Here is a 20,487-nt window from a genome sequence, read left to right as displayed (position 1 = left end):
TAAAAAGCAAATATACAGCATCAACTCTAAACTCACACTAAAAATTAGAATTTATGTACAAGAATTTGTATTTAGAAATATATAAGAAATATTCTTTCCATTTGCTAAATTTGACACTGAGTAATTGTAAAATTGGTCAAAATATGGATTTTTTTCATCAGATAATCACTGTAAAATTCTACTTCCTATAGCTATGTTTTGAAGGCAGGGATTGTATCAACATTTCATCTCTCTGTCCCTGGCATATGAAAGCATTTAAACATCACTGAATGATTCATACCACTGTTTCAGTAAAGTGATCTATGAATTTTAAAACCATGGCCTTTTATTATTTTTTTATTTTTCTATACAACACATCATTTTTTTTTCTGGTTCCCCTTAGACTATATAAGAAAAAACAGAATATTTTCTTATTTAAGTACAGTTCACAGCATCTTTGGGATTTCCCTGGTGGCTCAGATGGAAAAGAATCTGCCTGCAATGAGAGAGACCGGGATTCAATCCCTGGGTTGGGAAGACCCCCTGCAGAAGGGAATGGCAACCCACTCCAGTATTCTTGCCTGGAGAATTCCATGGACGGAGGAGCCTGGCAGGCTACACAGTCCATGGGGTCACAAAGAGTCAGACACGACTGAGCAACTAATACACACACATACATACACATACACACACACACACACACACACACACACACACACACAGAGCATACATAGCATCTCGCAAAAGAGGAAAAAAAGTTACTTTGCTTCAATAAGTCTTTAAAACAAATTTTGGGAAAGCCACTGAAGAATTCTGATAACAAAAAAACTCAGATTTCTACATATATCAGCTTAAGTATCACTTCTTCAGAGAAGCCTTCCCTAATCATTTGCTCATATAAAATGAAAGACAGCTCTATTATCAGGACAAGGCTTTGAGTTATTTTTCTACCAAAACAAAAAAAATGTCATCTGGTTGAACTCTTAGTCAAGTGAGCCTTAAATTTGTTCAGAATATACTTCTGTTTATTATAAAACTAGACATTTAAACCGAGATATCTTTTATTCTGACTTGCAAACTAAAATATAACAGGTTATTTTATAAGTTTGCAGATTAGGAATTACTGTCTTATGAAAGTTGGCTCTGTATCAGAGCACTGAAGTCAACCCAAGAAATATGCCACATGCTTTGGGATCTCAGAAGAGTAGCACTTGTCAAACACAGCCTGTGAAGTTTCTCCAAAGGCTGAAATAGGTGCCTTTGAACTCAAAGCTCAGTCTTTTACCTTGTCACATATTCTCCCTTGAGAATGTAAGTCAAACTCCTAACTTCAGAATCACCTCTAAATGGGCTGATGACTTTGAAATTTCTCTCTGCAGCCTTTCCTTCCCTCCAGAAATTGTCATATGTTCCTATTTGCCCACTGGACATTCCTCTGGGATGCCTGTCTTGCTATCATTTCTAGTTCATTCTACCTTAGATGAACTTCAGTTCAGTTGCTCAGTGTCCGACTCTTTGCAACCCCATGAATCGCAGCACGCCAGGCCTCTCCGTCCATCACCAACTCCCGGAGTTCACTCAGACTCACGTCCATCGAGTTGGTGATGCCATCCAGCCATCTCATCCTCTGTCGCCCCCTTCTCCTCCTGCCCCCAATCCCTCCCAGCATCAGAGTCTTTTCCAATGAGTCAACTCTTTGCATGAGGTGGCCAAAGTACTGGAGTTTCAGCTTCAGCATCATTCCTTACAAAGAAATCCCAGGGCTGATCTCCTTCAGAATGGACTGGTTGGATCTCCTTGCAGTCCAAAGGACTCTCAAGAATCTTCTCCAACACCACAATTCAAAAGCATCAATTCTTCGGCGCTCAGCCTTCTTCACAGTCCAACTCTCACATCCATACATGACCACAAGGAAAAACCATAGCCTTGACTAGATGGACCTTTGTTGGCAAAGTAATGTCTCTGCTTTTCAATATGCTCTCTAGGTTGGTCATAACTTTCCTTCCAAGGAGTAAGCGTCTTTTAATTTCATGGCTGCAGTCACCATCTGCAGTGATTTTGGAGCCCCCAAAAATAAAGTCTGACACTGTTTCCACTGTTTCCCCATCTATTTCCCATGAAGTGATGGGACCAGATGCCATGATCTTCATTTTTTGAATGTTGAGTTTTAAGCCAACTTTTTCACTCTCCTCTTTCACCTTCATCAAGAGGCTTTTTAGTTCCTTTTCACTTTCTGCCATAACACTCCCTATTTCTATCAATGGTATTTTTACCCTACAAATCTGGAAAAAAAAAAATCACAAAAGTTCACCAAATTCCACTGGGCCCTTCTACACAGTATCTATTCTATGAATCCCTTCCTGCACTTAGCACATACTCCTTTTAGTGCCCTGGATTAATTAGCAGAAGCAGATCCATAAAGAAGCCATTCTTATGACCCGAATTGACCAATATTCCTTAAAGCACAACTTTTACTATGTTGTTTCTTGGCTCAAAACATGGATCCTGTACAACTCAAGGAAAATATCTGTGATGGTTAATTTTATGACTCAACTTCACTGGTTGAAAGGATGCCCAACTACCTGGTTAAATATTATTTCTAGGTGTCTCTGGAGGTGTTTCTGGAAGAGATGAACATTTGAATTGCTGAACTGAGTAAAGCAGTTAGCCCTTCCCAGTATAGGTGGGCATCATCCAATTTGTTGAGGGCTTGAATAGAACAAAAAGGCGAAGGAATTCACTCTCTACCTGACTGATCCGGTACACTGATCTTCCCTGGACATTCCTGGTTCTCAGGCCTACAGACATGGATTGGAATCTACACCATCACTCTCTGGCCTTCAAACTACATGACAGACAATTCTCTGGCAGGCTACAATCCATGGGGTCGCAAAGGGACTTCTTAGCCTCCATATCCCATGAGCCAATTCCTTGTAATAAATCTTATTCCTATTGATTGTATTTCTCTGGAGAGCTTTTATTCAGTGTGTAAGCAGTAGCCTGGGCATGACATCCTGCCACAGCAGGCCTCAAACTCCCCTTTTATTTCTTATTGTTGTTGTTTAGTCGCTAAGTCGTGCCTGACTCTTTGCAACCCAAGAACTGTGGCCTGCCAGGCTTCTCTGTCCATAGGTTTTCCCAGGCAAGAATACTGGAATGGGTTGCCATTTCCTTCTCTGGGGCATCTTCCTGACCCAAGGATTGAACCCCCATCTCCTGCACTGGCAGGTGAATTCTTTACCACCGAGTCACCAGGGGATCCCCTTATTTCTAATTACAGCCCTTTTACTGGGCCACTACCCTCAGGCCAAATTAACCTACTCATTATCGTCAGAGTACTCCATAAACCTTCCAAACTCTGAAATGAAAAAAAGTGACACCAAAACCCTATTTGTAAAGCAGTAAACACAATGACAATTTCATAAATCTATCCTTAATGATAACTTTTTAAGAAGTAGATACATTTCTCATGAAAAAGAACTTCAGAGAATTAACCTTATAAACTTTGTAATTGGCATTCACAAAAGCCACATGAATAAGGACTTAAAAATATTGCTCCTTGAAAAGGGAACCCACCTACACTGTTGGTGGGAATGTAAATTAATGCAACCAGTATGGAGGTTCCTTAAAAACTAAAAATAGAGCTACCATATGATCCAGCAATCCCACTCTTAGGCATATATCCACAGAAAATAGTAATCTGAAAAGATACAATGCATCCCAATGTTCATAGCAACACTCTTTACAACAGCCAAGACATGGAAGCAACCTAAGCGTCTACTGACAAATGAATGGATAAAGAAGGTAAAATATGTATATTCACACACACATATACACACAATGGAATACTACTCAGTCACAAAAAAGAGTGAAATACCATGTAATGCCATTTACAGCAACATGGATGTAGGTCGAAATCATACTAAGTGAAGTAAGAAAGAAAAAGATATATCACTTATATATGGAATCTGAAATATAACACAAATGAATTTATCTCACAGATACAGAGAACAAACTTGTGGTTGTCAAAGGGGAGGAGGGTGGGAGAAAGAAGGATTCAGAGTTTGAGATTAGCTGATACAAACTATTATTTATAGAATGGATAAATAACAAGGTCCCACTGTATAGCACGGGGAACTATATTTGATATTATATAATAAATCACTTACCAACTGAACTGCAAGGGAAGCACTATAATAAACCACAATGGAAAAGAATATGAAAAACAATGTCTATACACGTATAACTAAATCTGCTGTGCAGATTCACAGTGTATGTATATACACAGTCAATATACATAGACTATACATATTGACTATGCCAAAGCCTTTGACTGTGTGGATCACAATAAACTGTGGAAAATTCTGAAAGAGATGGGAATACGAGACCACCTGACCTGCCTCTTGAGAAACCTATATGCAGGTCAGGAAGCAACAGTTAGAACTGGACATGGAACAACAGACTGGTTCCAAATAGGAAAAGGAGTACATCAAGGCTGTATATTGTCACCCTGCTTATTTAACTTATATGCAGAGTACACCATGAGAAACACTGGGCTGGAAGAAGCACAAGCTGGAATCAAGATTGCCTGGAGAAATATCAATCACCTCAGATATGCAGATGACACCACCCTTATGGGAAAAAGTGAAGAGGAACTCAAAAGCCTCGTGATGAAAGTGGAAGAGGAGAGTGAAAAAGTTGGCTTAAAGCTCAACATTCAGAAAACAAAGATCATGGCATCTGGTCCCATCACTTCATGGGAAATAGATGGGGAAACAGTGGAAACAGTGTCAGACTTTATTTTTGGGGGCTCCAAAATCACTGCAGATGGTGACTGCAGCCATGAAATTAAAAGACGCTTACTCCTTGGAAGGAAAGTTATGACCAACCTAGAGAGCATATTGAAAAGCAGAGACATTACTTTGCCAACAAAGGTCCATCTAGTCAAGGCTATGGTTTTTCCTTGTGGTCATGTATGGATGTGAGAGTTGGACTGTGAAGAAGGCTGAGCGCTGAAGAATTGATGCTTTTGAACTGTGGTGTTGGAGAAGATTCTTGAGAGTCCCTTGGACTGCAAGGAGATCCAACCAGTCCATTCTGAAGATCAGCCCCGGGTGTTCTTTGGAAGGAATGATGCTAAAGCTGAAACTCCAGTACTTTGGCCACCTCATGCAAAGAGTTGACTCATTGGAAAAGACTCTGATGCTGGGAGGGATTGGGGGCAGGGAAAAGGGGATGACAAGGATGAGATGGCTGGATAGCATCACCAACTCGATGGACGTGAGTCTGAGTGAACTCCGGGAGGTGGTGATGGACAGGGAGGCCTGGCGTGCTGTGATTCATGGGGTCGCAAAGAGTCGGACACAATTGAGTGACTGAACTAAACTGATACTTTAATAAATTAAAAAATATATTCTCCTCTTGATATATTAGTTCCATTCCTAATTATAATGGGGAAATAATCATAGATCTTCAATACTTCTGTGTAAGAATACTCACTGATATATTTTTAAATTATATAAATATGGGAAATGTTTAAATTATCTTAGAGTCTTATTACAATGTAGCTATTAAAAGTGCTTTCTTGATGGATAAAGACAAGGGAAATATTCATGATGTAAATTAGGCTAAAATAATAGAATAAAAACAATATATGTAGTACAATCCCAATTTTGTAAACTGTCCTACATTTTCCTACCACACACAATACGTATGACTTCAAGGAACACATCACAGCCTTATAAATAGTTGTCTCTGGACACTAGCATTGAAATTTGTAAATGTAGTCATTAATATACAGCACAGTTAAACACTCACCTTAATGGACTTCACTCTTGGCTACACAGGCTATTTCATAAATACTTGAAATAGAAGTCTCCAACAGAGCAAGTATGCTCCTTATAAGTCCTCCTATTATGAATGCCCTCAGTTGCTGCTGCAACAGGAAATGTTTTATAGGCTTCTTGCTTGTTTACAAAAAAGAATGCACTTCTCTGTATCTCACAATTCCTTTCCTCCACAAGAAACTCACCTTCTCTCATATCCCATCTTGTTTTTCATATTCATTCATACATTTCATATCCCAACCTCTTAATCCCAAATTGTAAATATCTAGGGTTAAAAGCTATCTGCTTGCTTTCCTTCTTATGGTTTGAAGTTTAATTCTTTCAGCTCTACTTACACCTAAATTATAGAAGCTTTTACTTTATCAACATCTGGTTGACAATGGTTTAATGTGTTTATTGTTTTCCTATGATCCTGATGTAAATGCACTCTAGGATTTTAATAAATATTAGTTCAAAACACCATCCCACCCCCAAAAGTGTCCTAGTCACATCTAAGGAGTGGAGAGTAACATTCTGCATGTTTCTAAATGATGCATGTATATTCCCCAGCATAGCTCCTGTTACACTTACCTACTATAAACTTTAGTTACTAGGTTGTTGATCTGTTTGTCAATTTTGTATTTTCGGTAATCTTCCAAGCCATCTTTAATTGCAATAATTGTAAGGACAACCACCAGAGGCAGCATAGTAATTTCCTTTTGGAAGGCTTCTACCAAAGGCACCCAGTTCAGAACAACTAGAAACAGGAAATATAAATTGGCGACTCTGAAACCCAAACACACACAAGGAGGTGTTAACAAAGCAAGCGAAGCCTGGAACAAACGAGGCAAAAGACCTGGTGGCCTTTTTCCACAAGTTCCTATCAGTTGATTTTGGATGCTACACAACAGAACTAGTGATATCTAACAAATCTGAATTAACGATGTATTATCCCTGCAGACATCTGGTTGGACGTACTCTAATAAATGTGAGGTATCATTTATTAAATATATTATAGTCAATATTGCAGTGTGACCATTGTGAGTTGTGTAACATAATAAAGCACAATAGGAGGTACTACTTTCTTTTAAAAAGTTCAAAAACCTTAAGAGGAAATTCAAAGTTAATGCATTGCAAAAACAAAAAATTAACTCAAACTTTCCGAAGTTAACTTGATTGTCCAATCATTAGGTTCAAACAAGGTTCAAAATAATTAGAAAACCCTGAGGGTTTATATTCCCCTGAGATCAACACTTCCATTTCTGCTTTCACATTACTGAGAACTATTTTTTAAGGAACTACGTCCCTTTTATATAATCAAATATTTCCCACTGGACTCTAAGGCAAATGCAAGCAGTCTCTTTCCTTAAAAGAAAGAAACTAAATCTCAGTTTTGCACGGTCCCTTGAATTTTTATCACATTTTCTTCCCACAGCCAAACTTCTCAAAATAATCTACACATATTCCTCATTTCTCACCTCCAATTCCTCTTATGCTGAAATTTTTGGCTACTTGCAACCCTTTTTGCTTCTTCTGTGGCTTCAATGATTTGCATATACAGTTCCGTTCAGTCGCTCAGTCATGTCCGACTCTTTGCGACCCCATGGACTGCAGCACACCAGGTTAACTGCATCTCTATCTATAGGGCTGGGCCCTGAACTCTATTCAGGTTCCAGGTTCTAATTCTATCATGGGCACAACTGCAAACCCCATACAAGATAGAAACATCCATAGTAGTTAAAACCATTAATTCGACAAATTCACATCTGTTCTTTAACCATATTCACTGTTTCATAACTACATGGAATATACAGAGATTAAAAAATGAGAATGAATATATATGAAATGAATAATACTGGAAAAAATAACCACAAATGCTGAGAATCTCTATACTCACATTAGCATCTCAAACTCAACATTTACAAAAACAACATAAACATAACCTTTGAGCCAACCTTGTTTTTATTCCTGTCTTTCTTTTTTCTGTTAATAATCCTGGTCATCATAACTCAATTTGCTCACATCATCTTTTCACTCCTTTCACTTAATTCCTTAGTATTCCATAGTATCTGTAATAGACTGTCCTCTTTCTCATCCCCACTTTGTTCTAAGTCAGGTCTCTATTACGGCTTGCCAAGATATATGCAGCATCTTCCTAAATGTTCTGTCCTGCTTTCAATTAGCCTCTAACAGTATCAGTCACAGAGGACTACTTCCCAGGCCTCCAGCAAATCTTCTATGCCACTGCCATTCTGCTTTTCTTTGTATTCCTTCCTCCATCTGAAATGTGCTTTACAGACATCTCTGCCTTGAAAATCTCAACCTTCATAATTAACTTCACATACCACTTTCTTTCTACTGCTCTGGCTAACAGTAGTATTTCTCTTTTTGAGGCTTCCATCCTAGTTGGCAGCACCTTACAGCGCGCATCACATCCACCATGTCTTTTCATTGTATGCACATCTTGCTGCCCTTGCTAAACATAAGGCTCCATAAGGAAAGAAGCTTCATGTAACCTTGCATTTCCTTCAATACTTAACCTGATGAAAGGGCTTCAGCAAATACATATTACACTGAATTATATCTGCTTTACCTAATCTTACAGGTTACATTTGTATTTAATTCAGAGCTCTATTTCCTCCTTTTATGAGGAATAAAAAGCTAGGAGCTAGTGGCTAAGACTCCCTGCTCCCAATGCAAGGTGCTCGGGTTCAATCCCTGGTCAGGGAACAAGATCCCAAATGCTGCAACTAAAGATTCCTTATGCCACAATGAAGATTTAAGGTCCCATGTACTGTAACTAAGACCCAGAGCAGCCAAAGAAGTAAATAAATAAATATTTTTTAAAAAAGAAGAAAAGGCTATAAGTCAAATTTAAACACAGAATTAACATTCTTTTAATGGACAGAACACAAAAGCAGGAGTGAATAGACTGAAGGTCATAGCCCCTCATTCACCTCTGGCAGGACACTGGTTAAACTACAGGGCCAAACTTAGTTTCCTTATCTGTAATATGAAGATAACAATATCTTTTCGTGTCACGAGAAAGCATTTTATTAGTCCTAAAGTGTTATATGAATGTAAGGACTCATCATTCCACAATGGACCCTACCAGAATTGTCAAAGATAATGTCGCAAGTGTTAGGCTTAGGTAACAGACATTATGAAAATGAAAAATCTTATATATCAATCAGAATGACAAAGAACATTTTAAGTTTTTTCCCCGCAAAAATAAAAGTACCTGTGAAATTGTTCAAACAAATTTCTTGGCACAAAATTCAACAGCGTGTACTTTGTTGTCCGTATTCTGTTATTCACGTAGGTTCCAGAGAACTTTTCATACTCCTCCTTGAAGAGCTGGAGGTGGGGAACGACAACCCGATGCTTTCCTGCCAGTCTGGGGGTCTGGGAGGACTTGCCCCCGCAGGCAAGCAGAGAGGAATAGCTGTATGGTCTCTCGTCATCGTCTGTGTTCGTACGGCCAATCGGCCGCTGCCAGTGATACCTGGCCCATTGAAGAAGCTCGGTCATGTCCAAAATGCGGTGAGACCCAGGTTGCATAGGTGATCTGGCAAAACAAAGAAAAGTCCATTAAAACAATTCTCATAAACTTCTGGAAAGTCTTAAAGAACAGTAATGTTAGTAAGATTAAATTTTTTCTATACTAAACAAATGACTCAACAGTTTACTGGAGAGGGTTGCCATTTCCTCCTCCAAGGGATCTTTCCAACCCAGGGATCAAACCCACGTCTCCTACATTGTAGGTGGATGCTTTACTTCTGAGCCACCTGAGAAGTCTTATTTAGTCTAGAAGGTAGCAATATGAGAGTAAAACAAGTCACTAAAACTCCATTTTAACCAAATCTTAACGAAATAGAGCATACACCTTCTGCCTTGTGGGCTGATCACCTAACCAACAAGAGATAGCACCCAAAAGGCCACTCCACAAGTTGAGGCAAGAAGTTTGTGCTTCATGTGTACAAGTCTCAATTTATCTAATCAATTTTCTCATCCTTGAAATGAGATTGTCACACATGTCAGGAGACTGTTGGGAGGATTAAGGGAATAACATATAAATCACCTAGCATGAAGCAATCAGTAAAGCCTGTGAAGATTACAAAAATAGCCACAAATGCTTTCCATCCCTGTAGTCACATCCCTTTACCCATGAAGTGGTGAAGTCTTTCTCTACCTGCTGAATCTAGGCTTGGTCTCGTGATTTGCTTTGACTAATGAATCACTAGTAAACCTGACACAAGCAGAGGCTTGCAAAGTGCCTGCTCATGGGACTCCCTTAACAACTCCTTTCCCACTGCTCTTGGGAACCCTGCGGCCACTACCACGTATCTAGCCCAGGCTGGTAGTACTCATGATGAGTACTCATGACCCACTTAGCAACTATTGCTCCTATCAACATAGGAGTGAGGCCACCGAGTGCCAGCAGACTGACAACACCTGAGTGTACCCAGATGATACAATCTAGAGCAGAGACAAGCTGTCCCAACTGAACTCAACTCCCACCGTCAACCCACCACACTGTGAGTCAATAAAAGTTATACCACCAAGTTTTGGGGTGGTTTGATAGAAAACAAAATCTCTTACATCCCTTCCCTTATTTTCTCTATTTTCGAGTGTGTATTTTCCAGGAAATTCAGCCCTTCCTAGAACATGAGCTCATTAATTTAAGAAAAAAAAAATCTAATGTTCATTAAGAGCACACTCTATTCCAAGCACTTTGCAAAAGTATTTAAGGAGATCCAACCAGTCAATCCTAAAGGAAATCAGTCCTGAATGTCCACTGGAAGGACTCATGCTGAACCTGAAACTTCAATACTTTGGCCACCTGATGTGAAGAACTGACTCACTGGACTCGTCAGGGTCACTGGAAAAGACCCTGATGCTGGGAAAGATTGAAGGCAGGAGGAGAAGGGGATGTCACAAGATGAGATGGTTGGATGGCATCAGCAACATGAATTTGAGCAAGCTCCAGGAGCTGGTAATAGACAGGAAAGCCTAGCGTGCTACAGTCCATGGGGTTGCAAAGAGTCAGACACGACTGAGTGACTGAACTAAACTGATCTTATTTAGTATTTACCTTAATCTTATGACAGTCATTATTTTACTTGACAAAAGAGGAAATAGGTTTAGGGAAGTTAAGTGACTTGCTGAAATTTACGTGGTTAGCATGTAGATAAGGTTGATTCAAATCAAATCTTTCCAAGTCAGTCTGTTTTTAACTATTAATGTGCTTCATTTAACTTCACATCCAGAGTAGCTGGTACTTAGTAGATGGCCAGTAAAAGTTCACTGAGTAGGCGAGGAGAGTGGAGGGCAAGGTCAGGAAGCCTTGATGTCTATTCCTGCATTATCAATGTCATTGCATTTACTTGATCATTTTAGGGTGGAGTTCACTTCTGGAGATTTTTAGTAAATCTGTGGGTATGTCACAGATACCCACAAATCTGTGGGTACCAATCTGTATTGGTAATAAAACTCCCCTGATGAATCAGATTCAGGTGGTCCATGACTGCATCTGCAGAAAAACTAGGTTATGTGGTGGAAAGTACATGAGGTTAGAAATATAGAGACCTGGAGCCTCATCTCCAGAATCTCAGGGTTTAGGTGAGGCAATATGTATGTAAATATATAAATGCAATCCCAAGTGCAAAAGAGTCTTCAAGGTAATAAAATAGTTTGGGTAAATTCTTTAAGCTTTCTTCCTTTCTAAGCTTCATTTTAAGTTTATAACATGTCTATTATTTTCTCTAAAGTATTATAACTAATCAGATATAGAAATTATCCCCCTAAGGATATTAAAATTATATCCAGCTTTCATGGATCTGAAATCATAAATCAATACGTAGCAGCAGTGGAAGATTTGGTCCTATTCTAGTAATTCTAGTGAATCAATATTTGTAATAATCCATTCAGCTAACACACTTATTTACTCTATATTGGTCCTTAAGCAATCCAAGAGATTACAGTTACACAGCCTCACCATCACTGTACTTATAGAAAGTAAGTTGAATTACAAATAATCTCACAAAAATTTATCAGATCTTTAAAACTTAAAACAATAAAAACAAGTAAGAGGCAGAAAATCCCCTTTAATGGGAAGAACACAATAGCCTCCAAATGTGTGTATTTGTGCCTGGATATTGGACCCATAATACACAGCATCTACTATCAGTGAGAGAAAATGGCCAAAAAAGTCAGTTTCATCAGCTGTATACTAGGAATAGAAACAAGACAAAAAAAGTTCCATCCCATCGGTTTGCTGTCCTTTGGAGTTTGCTCTCTCAAATATCTGTCCATAGAGAGCTAAAACAAAGTACACTGACTGGTCAAACTAGTCCTCTTTTAATATCATGTTTTAACAATCTATCTCTCAAGTAATTTGAAAAGCCTATTTTTCACTTCAGTACAGGCGATGCATCAACAACATGGGGGCTTGGGTGCCCACCCTCCTCATTGTAGAAAATCCACATATAAGTTGTACGTGGCCTTGCATTTCCAGTTTCCAGGCATCCACAGACTCAACCAACCAGGATTTGGTAATACTGTAAACATTTACTACTGAAAAATATCCTAGTTTAAGTGGATCCCTGCAGTTCCAACCTGCATTGTTCAAGAGTCAACTGTATATAAATTAGCTTCTTAACCTATATGTAATAATGAGAGCTGCTGCTGCTGCTGCTAAGTCGCTTCCGTCGTGTCCGACTCTGTGCGACCCCGTAGACGGCAGCCCACCAGGCTCCCCCGTCCCTGGGATTCTCCAGGCAAGAACACTGGAGTGGGTTGCCATTTCCTTCTCCAATGCATGAAAGTGAAAAGTGAAAGTGAAGTTGATCAGTCATGTCCGACTCTTAGCGACCCCATGGACTGCAGCCCACCAGGCTTCTCCATCCATGGGATTTTCCAGGCAAGAGTACCGGATGGGGTGCCATTGCCTTCTCCGAGTAATGAGAGCTAAGAGAGCTTAAAGTAGTTCATAAGATATCCAGAAATCTTCCCAGAATAAGGATGTAAGATAGTGCTTTATCGATGAATCAGTAGATAATGTAAAATATTTAATATAAGCACTAAACACTTTTCATGTATTTCATCCCATCAGGGGGCCATTATGACAAAACTTAATTTTTAGCAGGCTGAAACTAATACAACTTTATATTACTTCTGAAAACCTTAAGAGTTTGCATTTACAGTCAAACTCTTAAGACACAGGAGTGTGCATCCCGCTGGGCCCCTCAATCTCATACAACAATCTAGATTCTACTTAGATTATTAAATTTCACAATAGAGTTTCTTGAGAATGTAAACTTAGAAATGATGAAGCAAATACAACACGTGGAGAGTGTTAACTTCAGGTCACCTTTCCCCATTCACTCAGTTCCAAAGAGGCAATTCTACAAATGGAAAATGTTTCATTGTCAAAGTATCCCCAGGTCCACCTTCCTCTGAGCCTCTCCAGTGCCCTTAAACTTGCATTAGGTGTTCTTTTTACTCATACTGTCTTCCCCCTTTCTCCTTTTCATCCTCTAGGAATTTCTGTAAACACAGAACTGGGACTGGCTCAGTGTCCTCCTTAGCATCCTCTCTTAGTCATGGAGTCTCTGTCCTACTCTCTAAGGCTATGTGACTTACCATCTTGTAATGACCCTCCTTCCCTTCGTCATGGCCACTCTTTGCCTGAAAAGTAATGACTGGATTAAAGGACTGATCTCCAGTGTTCTTGCCTGGAGAATCCCAAGGACAGAGGAGCCTGGTGGGCTACAGTCCATGGAGTCACAAGTGTGGATGTAATTAACATGTGGTGAAAATCCTTTCAAATTTCCAGTTTAGAATTTATACCATCTTAGATTCCAGGAGAATGACCAAGGAATCTACTTAGTCATTCTAGGTCAGTGCTTTCAAAATCTAACTGCTAGGACAGTGGGAAATACATTCTCTTATGCAACACACACACGTATACAGCTGAAACAATAGTACCACAAAGCAATTCTTGCCCTTCCTACTTGCCATGCAAGCATCTTCTATCCTACTTTGCTCTCTTTCTCAATCTCTCTCATTTTAATACTGGTCAAGCTGGCACCAAATTGGTTTCAAGGTCCACTAATATACTGATCTCAAGTGTTCTTGCCTGGAGAATCCCAGGGACAGGGGAGCCTGGTGGGCTGCTGTCTATGGGGTCGCATAGAATCGGACACGACGGAAGTGACTTAGCAGCAGCAGCAATATGCTGCTCTATACACTTTGGAAAGACACCAGTTGCACACGGCTCCTCATGGGTTCAAAGCATACGAATAGACAGATCCACTTTTAGCTCCTGATGGTAGAAGGCAACCAAAACACAGTAGTTGGACTAAAGGCCCAGGAGAGGGCAATACCTTCCCCAGTGCAAGAAGCCAGAAGTAGCTTTTTCATCTTTCTCCATTACCTCAGCAAAGTTAAAAGCATACAAATATTTAGAAAAGGCTTCATTATTACTTTCACATAAATGTTCACGAAATTTTTCCTTTAAGATATGAAGGGACAGCAAATCACAGTAAATCACAGCACGAATCTTGACATTTTAAAGTTTAGACTTTAGATAGATTATTTAATCTAGAAGTCACAAGCCAGAAGCCCTTAAGCAAATTTCTACCTAATGATGTATTCTGTATCACGGTGTTGGCAAACACATTGTTTTACACTTTTTGAATATAGGACTAAAATTTTAAAATAGAGAAATTCACATAAAATGCTGATAACTGACTTCTTTTAAAATGAAAAAAGTACAGAACACTGGGCATATATTTTCACATGGTAGCAAACATCGAAGTTTTTTACCATAGCTCCTCATCCTAACCCTGCTTTTTCTGGTTCACCAATTTTAATTGAGTGAATGAACACTCTGATCATCACTTTTTGACAAATCAAATTTCTCCTCTATAGGCCCAGGTTTGAATGTCAGTTGCGTCACTAACAGCTATGTGGCCCACATAGTTAACCTATTAGCCTCACCTGGCTAAGGAACACAAGGCGGCACCATGAAGTGTCATGGGGCACACAGTAGATTAACAACATTCATTCTTTTCCCCACTCTTCTCCTTGGCTGTTTCTCAACATAAGTCAAGGTTGCAAACCCTGTAAATTGGGCTGAAGTCCAAACTTTCAACATACTGCTTGCACATTAAGGTTGTCCAAGTCTAAGTAAATGCTCTGTTCAATATATCTAATGATACTTGCAAAGTAAGCAACATTCAGTCGGATACAAATAGAGATCCAATCACAAAAGACAGGCAAGACATATCATCTGATCTCATCCTCAACCATTAACTCTACAATTCAATGTTTGTAAACAAACTGTATTCCACTCCTGCGGTGTTTTCCAAGCTCCCCCAACAAGAATTCCCTGGGGGGCCCTGTTAATCAGCATTCCCTAGGCCCCTCCCCTGGAGATTCTGATTCAGAGGCTATCGAATGGGGCCCACAAATGTGGAATTTAATAAGTACCCAGGTGACTTATCAAGGAGGTTGCCAAGTATAACCTACACCCTGCACCTCTGCAAATCTGCCCTCTCTTTGTGGCAGGCTGATCAATCATATACGAACTCACCACATGAGCCTCTCTTCACCCGCTAGACTTTTGGCTTTACCTTTGAGAGGGAGAGATGGAGAAGGATCCACACAGGAGATACGGTACATTGATTCCTTCTCTGCTCTCATTACAAACTTGAGCATGACTCAGGCACTGCAGTCTCTACAGTGGGCTGCAGGTAGCTTCATTTTTCAGAGTCAGGGAACATAGCTAAGTCCTTTCCAGACTCCACAGAGTCTAACTAATGCTTGCTCAAAGTGAGATGATCAACAAATGGCTGATCACTGAAGTTTACAGAAAAGTAATAGAAGGGAAACAGAAACAAAAACACACTGTTTCCTCTTTCATGGCTCAGCCTGGCCTGCCTTCCACAAAAGGAAAAGATGAAAGTTTAAGGCAACAGAAGTAATTCACTCTCAGCTTTGACTGCACCATTCTGTCTTTATTAGTAGAAGGAGTCTGCTTCTCCAAGTCTGAAGGACTTTTTTAGGAAATCATTCTGTCCTAGATTTGTAAGATCAATAAGTGTATAATCGTGATCAAGAGCATAGACTCAGGAGCCAGACACCGACATCAATTCCTGGCACCTCCACTTGCCACCTAACCTCAGTTTAAGACTTGTTGTGAGGATTCAGTGAGTTAATATATGTAAAGCTCTTAGGGCAGTGTGGGAAGCATGCAAGTGTTAAGTAAAATTAACAACTGTAGTGATAATCCGGGAAATGTTCTCTCAACCATAGTATTTTTTCACAAGTGTTGACAATGTTATATATAGTATTGATACTAACGACGATACCAAATTACTCATTGATGTTTCATTTCTTAAAGCGCATGTAACTCACACTCAACCACCTGGTCACACAGCTTTAGCAACTTAGTTCTTTCACTGAGCTGGAGAGTCTGCCAGGCAACCAAGTAGCTGAGCAGAGCAACACGCTCTCAACTATCCCCAAAGGATAAAGAGAGCACTCTGACAGACAGAAGCTCTAACGAGCAACTGCATGTGAAGCATTTTCAGAATTTTTCAAGAACAGCATTCATAATTCAAAGACTTCCCACTCCATGAAGAGTTGATTTGTCATGGTTTTCCACTAGTAAACCAAAAGGCTCCATGCTTTATTTGACCTCATCCTCTGCCACTAACCCTTGAAAATTAACACAATTTTTTAAACATACCAAGAACTAGGTGCCTAAAGGTCATTCATCATCACTTGGAATAAGAAAGAACGTTTTAGATTCTGATACATCACTCCTGAATGACCTTCTGTCCTTAAAAGATAGATTATTTCATTAAAAAAGAAAAAAAAAAACTATAGTTTACATAGGTTTTATTAAAATCTACATTTCTAATTTCATTTTTAGTTTAAGAGCAAACTACTACTATATGAAAATTAGTAGTAGTTTGTTGTAAAATGGATTACAACAAATTTGCTGATGGTTAGTGATGGAAAAATAGCACTCAAAGTTAAACTATATGGAGGTGGGATGGGGTGGGAGGTAGGTTCAAGAGGGAGGGGACATACATAAACCTACGGCTGATTGATGTTGATATATGGCAGAAACAAACAATATTGTAAAGCAATTATCCTCCAATTAAAAACAAATATAATTTTTTAAAAAAGATTAACTATATGAAAAGGACTGCATGTTCCTGGGCTCAGCATGGCCACTTGAAGCCTAATATTACCCAGAAATATGGAGTCAAAGGCCACCTGACTCTGTACACCTTGCTTTAACTCACACATTAGCATTTTATCTGGGATTTAAAAGTTAATGAATATGACCATAGATCCTAAAGATCAAGATTCCTAATACATGTTGATACTAGGAGAGAGGATTTGGCATGAGATGAACACAAAACAAATGCTACATACACCCAACTTGCAACACTACTCCACAGCAAGGCAGCTATATGGTTGGAAAAAACATGTTTTATTGTAATAATTATTTATCGCCATCATACAAATATCTGTATGTACTAAAATATGTATAACTGCCACAAAAAAATTATAAACCACTTTCGCTCATGAATATTGATGGGGAAACAATAAAATTTAGCAAATGAAATACAATTCAAAAGAACAGCTGCTGGTGGTCTCAAAGGGCTGACAGCATCCTGAACTGACAGCCAGGAAGAAAACAGAGACCTAGGTCCTGTAACCACAGGAACTGATTCTGCCAGCAATTTCAATAAGGCTGTAAGTGGATCCTTCCCCATCCTAACCTCAGACTTTGAGAACCTGAGCAACAAACCCAGCCTCACTGTTCCTGGACTTCTGATCTATGGAATTATACATTAATAAGCTGGGGTTGTTTTAAGCACTAAACTGTGGTAATCTATAGAAATTAATGCAGAGGTCCAAAACTAGTTGCTTTTATAAACAGGAAAATAACATATGGAAAAGTGGAATTTCAAGTTGGAAAATGGTAATTTAACAACTCTGGAATAAACTGACATTCATCTTGAAAACAGAAAGCTAAATTCCTACTCTATACATTAAAAATACATCTTTTATTAAAATATTAATAAATTTTTAATTTAATAACTTTTAAGTTAAAAACAAATCTCTAGATTAAAAACTTAAATACAAAAATTACAATAAATTTACCAAAAGAAAATTTAGAAAGATATTTTATTACTGTTAGCTGAGAAAAACTTTCTAAAGCAAGAGAGAAGTTAGTAAAGACAAATGATTTAACTATTCACTTACCTATCATCTATCTTACATAGCAAAAATTATAAATAAAATCAAGAGACAAGTGCAGCTCATAATGATGGCTGCTGCTGCTGCTAAATCGCTTCAGTCATGTCTGACTCTGTGCAACCCCATAGATGGCAGCCCACCAGGCTCCCCCGTCCCTGGGATTCTCCAGGCAAGAACACTGGAGTGGATTGCCATTTCCTTCTCCAATGCATGAAAGTAAAAAGTCAAAGTGAAGTCGCTCAGTCGTGTCTGACTCTTAGCGACCCCATGGACTACAGCCTACCAGGCTCCTCTGTCCATGGGATTTTCCAGGCAAGAGTACTGGAGTGGGGTGCCACTGCCTTCTCCGCTTAATGATGGCAAGCTCTTAATATTCCTAGTAACCAAATCAGTCATACAAATTTATAAGACAAAAATAAAAAGGCCAATAAAATTGGGTAAGGAATATGAATAAGCAATTCTCAAAAGAGGACATCCAAAGGGCCAATAAATATGAAGAGACTCTCAAGCCTCACTAGTCACCAGAAGGTTGCAAACTGAAGGTATAATGAGATACTGTTTTTATCCATATGACTGATAAATATTAAAATAATTATAGCCTGTGCTGGTGAGGATAGGTATAAACAAACCCCCAGACAATGGGAGTGAAAACTGCTACTATCTTCCTCCTCTTTTACCCTCTCTCATGGCCCCCAAATTGACAGTATCTCTTAAAATTTTAAATACACATGAATACTGATAGAACAATGGGCTTTCCCCAGTGGCTCAGTGGTAAAAGAATCCACTGTAATGCAGGAGACTCTGAGATGCAGGTTCAATTCTTGGGGAGGGAAGATCACCTGGAGGAGGAAATGGAACCCACCCCAGTCATCTTGCCCAGAAAATTCCATAGACAGAGGAGCCCAACAAGCTACAGTCCATGGGGCAGTCCACGTGGTCATAAAGAGTCAGACTGAATGACTAAACAACAGTACCAGCAACTAACAGAGCAAGTCCACTTTGGGGAGTCTTATCTATATGTACAAGAATGTATACTGTAGTTGGGTTTTTTTGGCACTAACAACCTGTAAATATCATGAAAGTCAACTGGAGAACAGCTAACTAAATTATAACATCCACATTCTGGGATATTATACATGTATTAAAAATAACATTTCTCTAACCATTGACCTGGACTGATAACTATTAGGTACTAAAGCAGAAAAGGAATAAAACAAATGACAGAGGTAAATGTAATAATACAAAATTTGTAAAAAATGAATGAAGAACAGACTAATATGAAAGACCTGGATTCAAAGAATAGTGAGAAGAACTTGGACACAGTTCAAATTTCACTCTGATTTACCGCCCTAATCAGTAAACAGATCTGCAAAGATGTAGGATACACCTGAGTGGCTGTAGCTCCTATCACCTGCCTAGTTTCTCATGAAGTTATGACTATTTAGGAGCTTTGTCAATTGTGGAGAATGAGGAGCCCATCAAGAAACGTCAACCTGGAATTAAGCCTTTTCAATTTCTTAGGCTGCAAGACGGTCACATTGACACAAAAGAGTCTACTGATTAGTAACCAAGGACTGGTCCTCCTGCAGCACAGATTCATAGGTCTAGGTTTTATTTCTTACAGCATCACTGAACCTTCCATTGATCAGCCTTAACACAAACTGCCTGAATGCGTGCATGATCATACACATCTGCAAGGACATGAATAAAAGTACAGAAAAATTCACACAAATCTATTAATATTGGTTATCTCGAGGAGGGAATAAAAAGAAAACAGAAATTGTTAACTTTCCTTTTGTTATAGTAAAAATGTGATGTTGTTCAGTCACTCGGTCGTGTCCAACTCTTTGTGACCCCATAGACCACAGCACACCAGGCTTTGCTGTCCTTCTCCAATTCTCAGAGCTTGCTCAAAGTCATGTTCATTGAGTTGGTGATTCATCCAACCATCTTATCCTCTGTCATTCCCCATCTCCTCCTGCTTTCAATCTCCCCCAGCATCAGGGTCTTTTAGAATGAGTTGACTCTTCGCATCAGGTCACCAAAGGATTGGAACTTCAGCATTAGCCCTTCCAACGAATATTCAGGGTTGATTTCCTTTAGGACTGACAGGTTTGATCTTGCAGTCCAAAAAACTGTCAAGAGTCTTCTCCAACACCACAATTCAAAAGCATCAATTCTTTGGTGCTTAGCCTTCTTTATGGTTCAATTCTCACATCCATGCATGACTACTGGAAAAACCATAGCTTTCACTAGATGAACCTTTGTTGGCAAAGTAATGTTTCTGCTTTTTAATACACTGCCTAGGTTTCTCATAGCTTTTCTCCCAAGGAGCAAGCGGCTTTTAATTTCATGGCTGTAGTCAGTGTCCACAGTGATTTTGGAGCCCAAGAAAATA

General features: G+C 39.2%; 1 protein-coding gene across 4 annotated transcripts in view; it reads right to left on the bottom strand.

Moving 5' to 3' along the window:
• The window catches only part of ATP10D (ATPase phospholipid transporting 10D (putative)), a 145,805-nt gene that overhangs the window by 101,035 nt on the left and 24,283 nt on the right, over nucleotides 1–20,487 (bottom strand). For 2 of the 4 annotated variants that reach the window (XM_027544421.1, XM_027544422.1), the window contains 2 exons: nucleotides 9,046–9,372; nucleotides 6,396–6,590 (listed from right to left, as the gene is read on the bottom strand). In XM_027544421.1, coding sequence (XP_027400222.1) covers nucleotides 6,396–6,590; nucleotides 9,046–9,365 — 515 coding nt within the window. In that variant the 5' untranslated portion in view covers nucleotides 9,366–9,372. Of the gene's footprint in view, nucleotides 1–5,796; nucleotides 5,915–6,395; nucleotides 6,591–9,045; nucleotides 9,373–20,487 lie in introns of those variants that run through there. The other 2 variants (XM_027544424.1, XM_027544425.1) reach the window with 2 other exon arrangements.

This window comes from Bos indicus x Bos taurus, chromosome 6 (genome assembly GCF_003369695.1).
Source record: "Bos indicus x Bos taurus breed Angus x Brahman F1 hybrid chromosome 6, Bos_hybrid_MaternalHap_v2.0, whole genome shotgun sequence".
In the NCBI taxonomy this organism is placed as follows: domain Eukaryota; kingdom Metazoa; phylum Chordata; class Mammalia; order Artiodactyla; family Bovidae; genus Bos; species Bos indicus x Bos taurus.
Note: the sequence above shows the minus strand (reverse complement) of the source record. Positions and strands in the feature narration are given on the sequence as shown.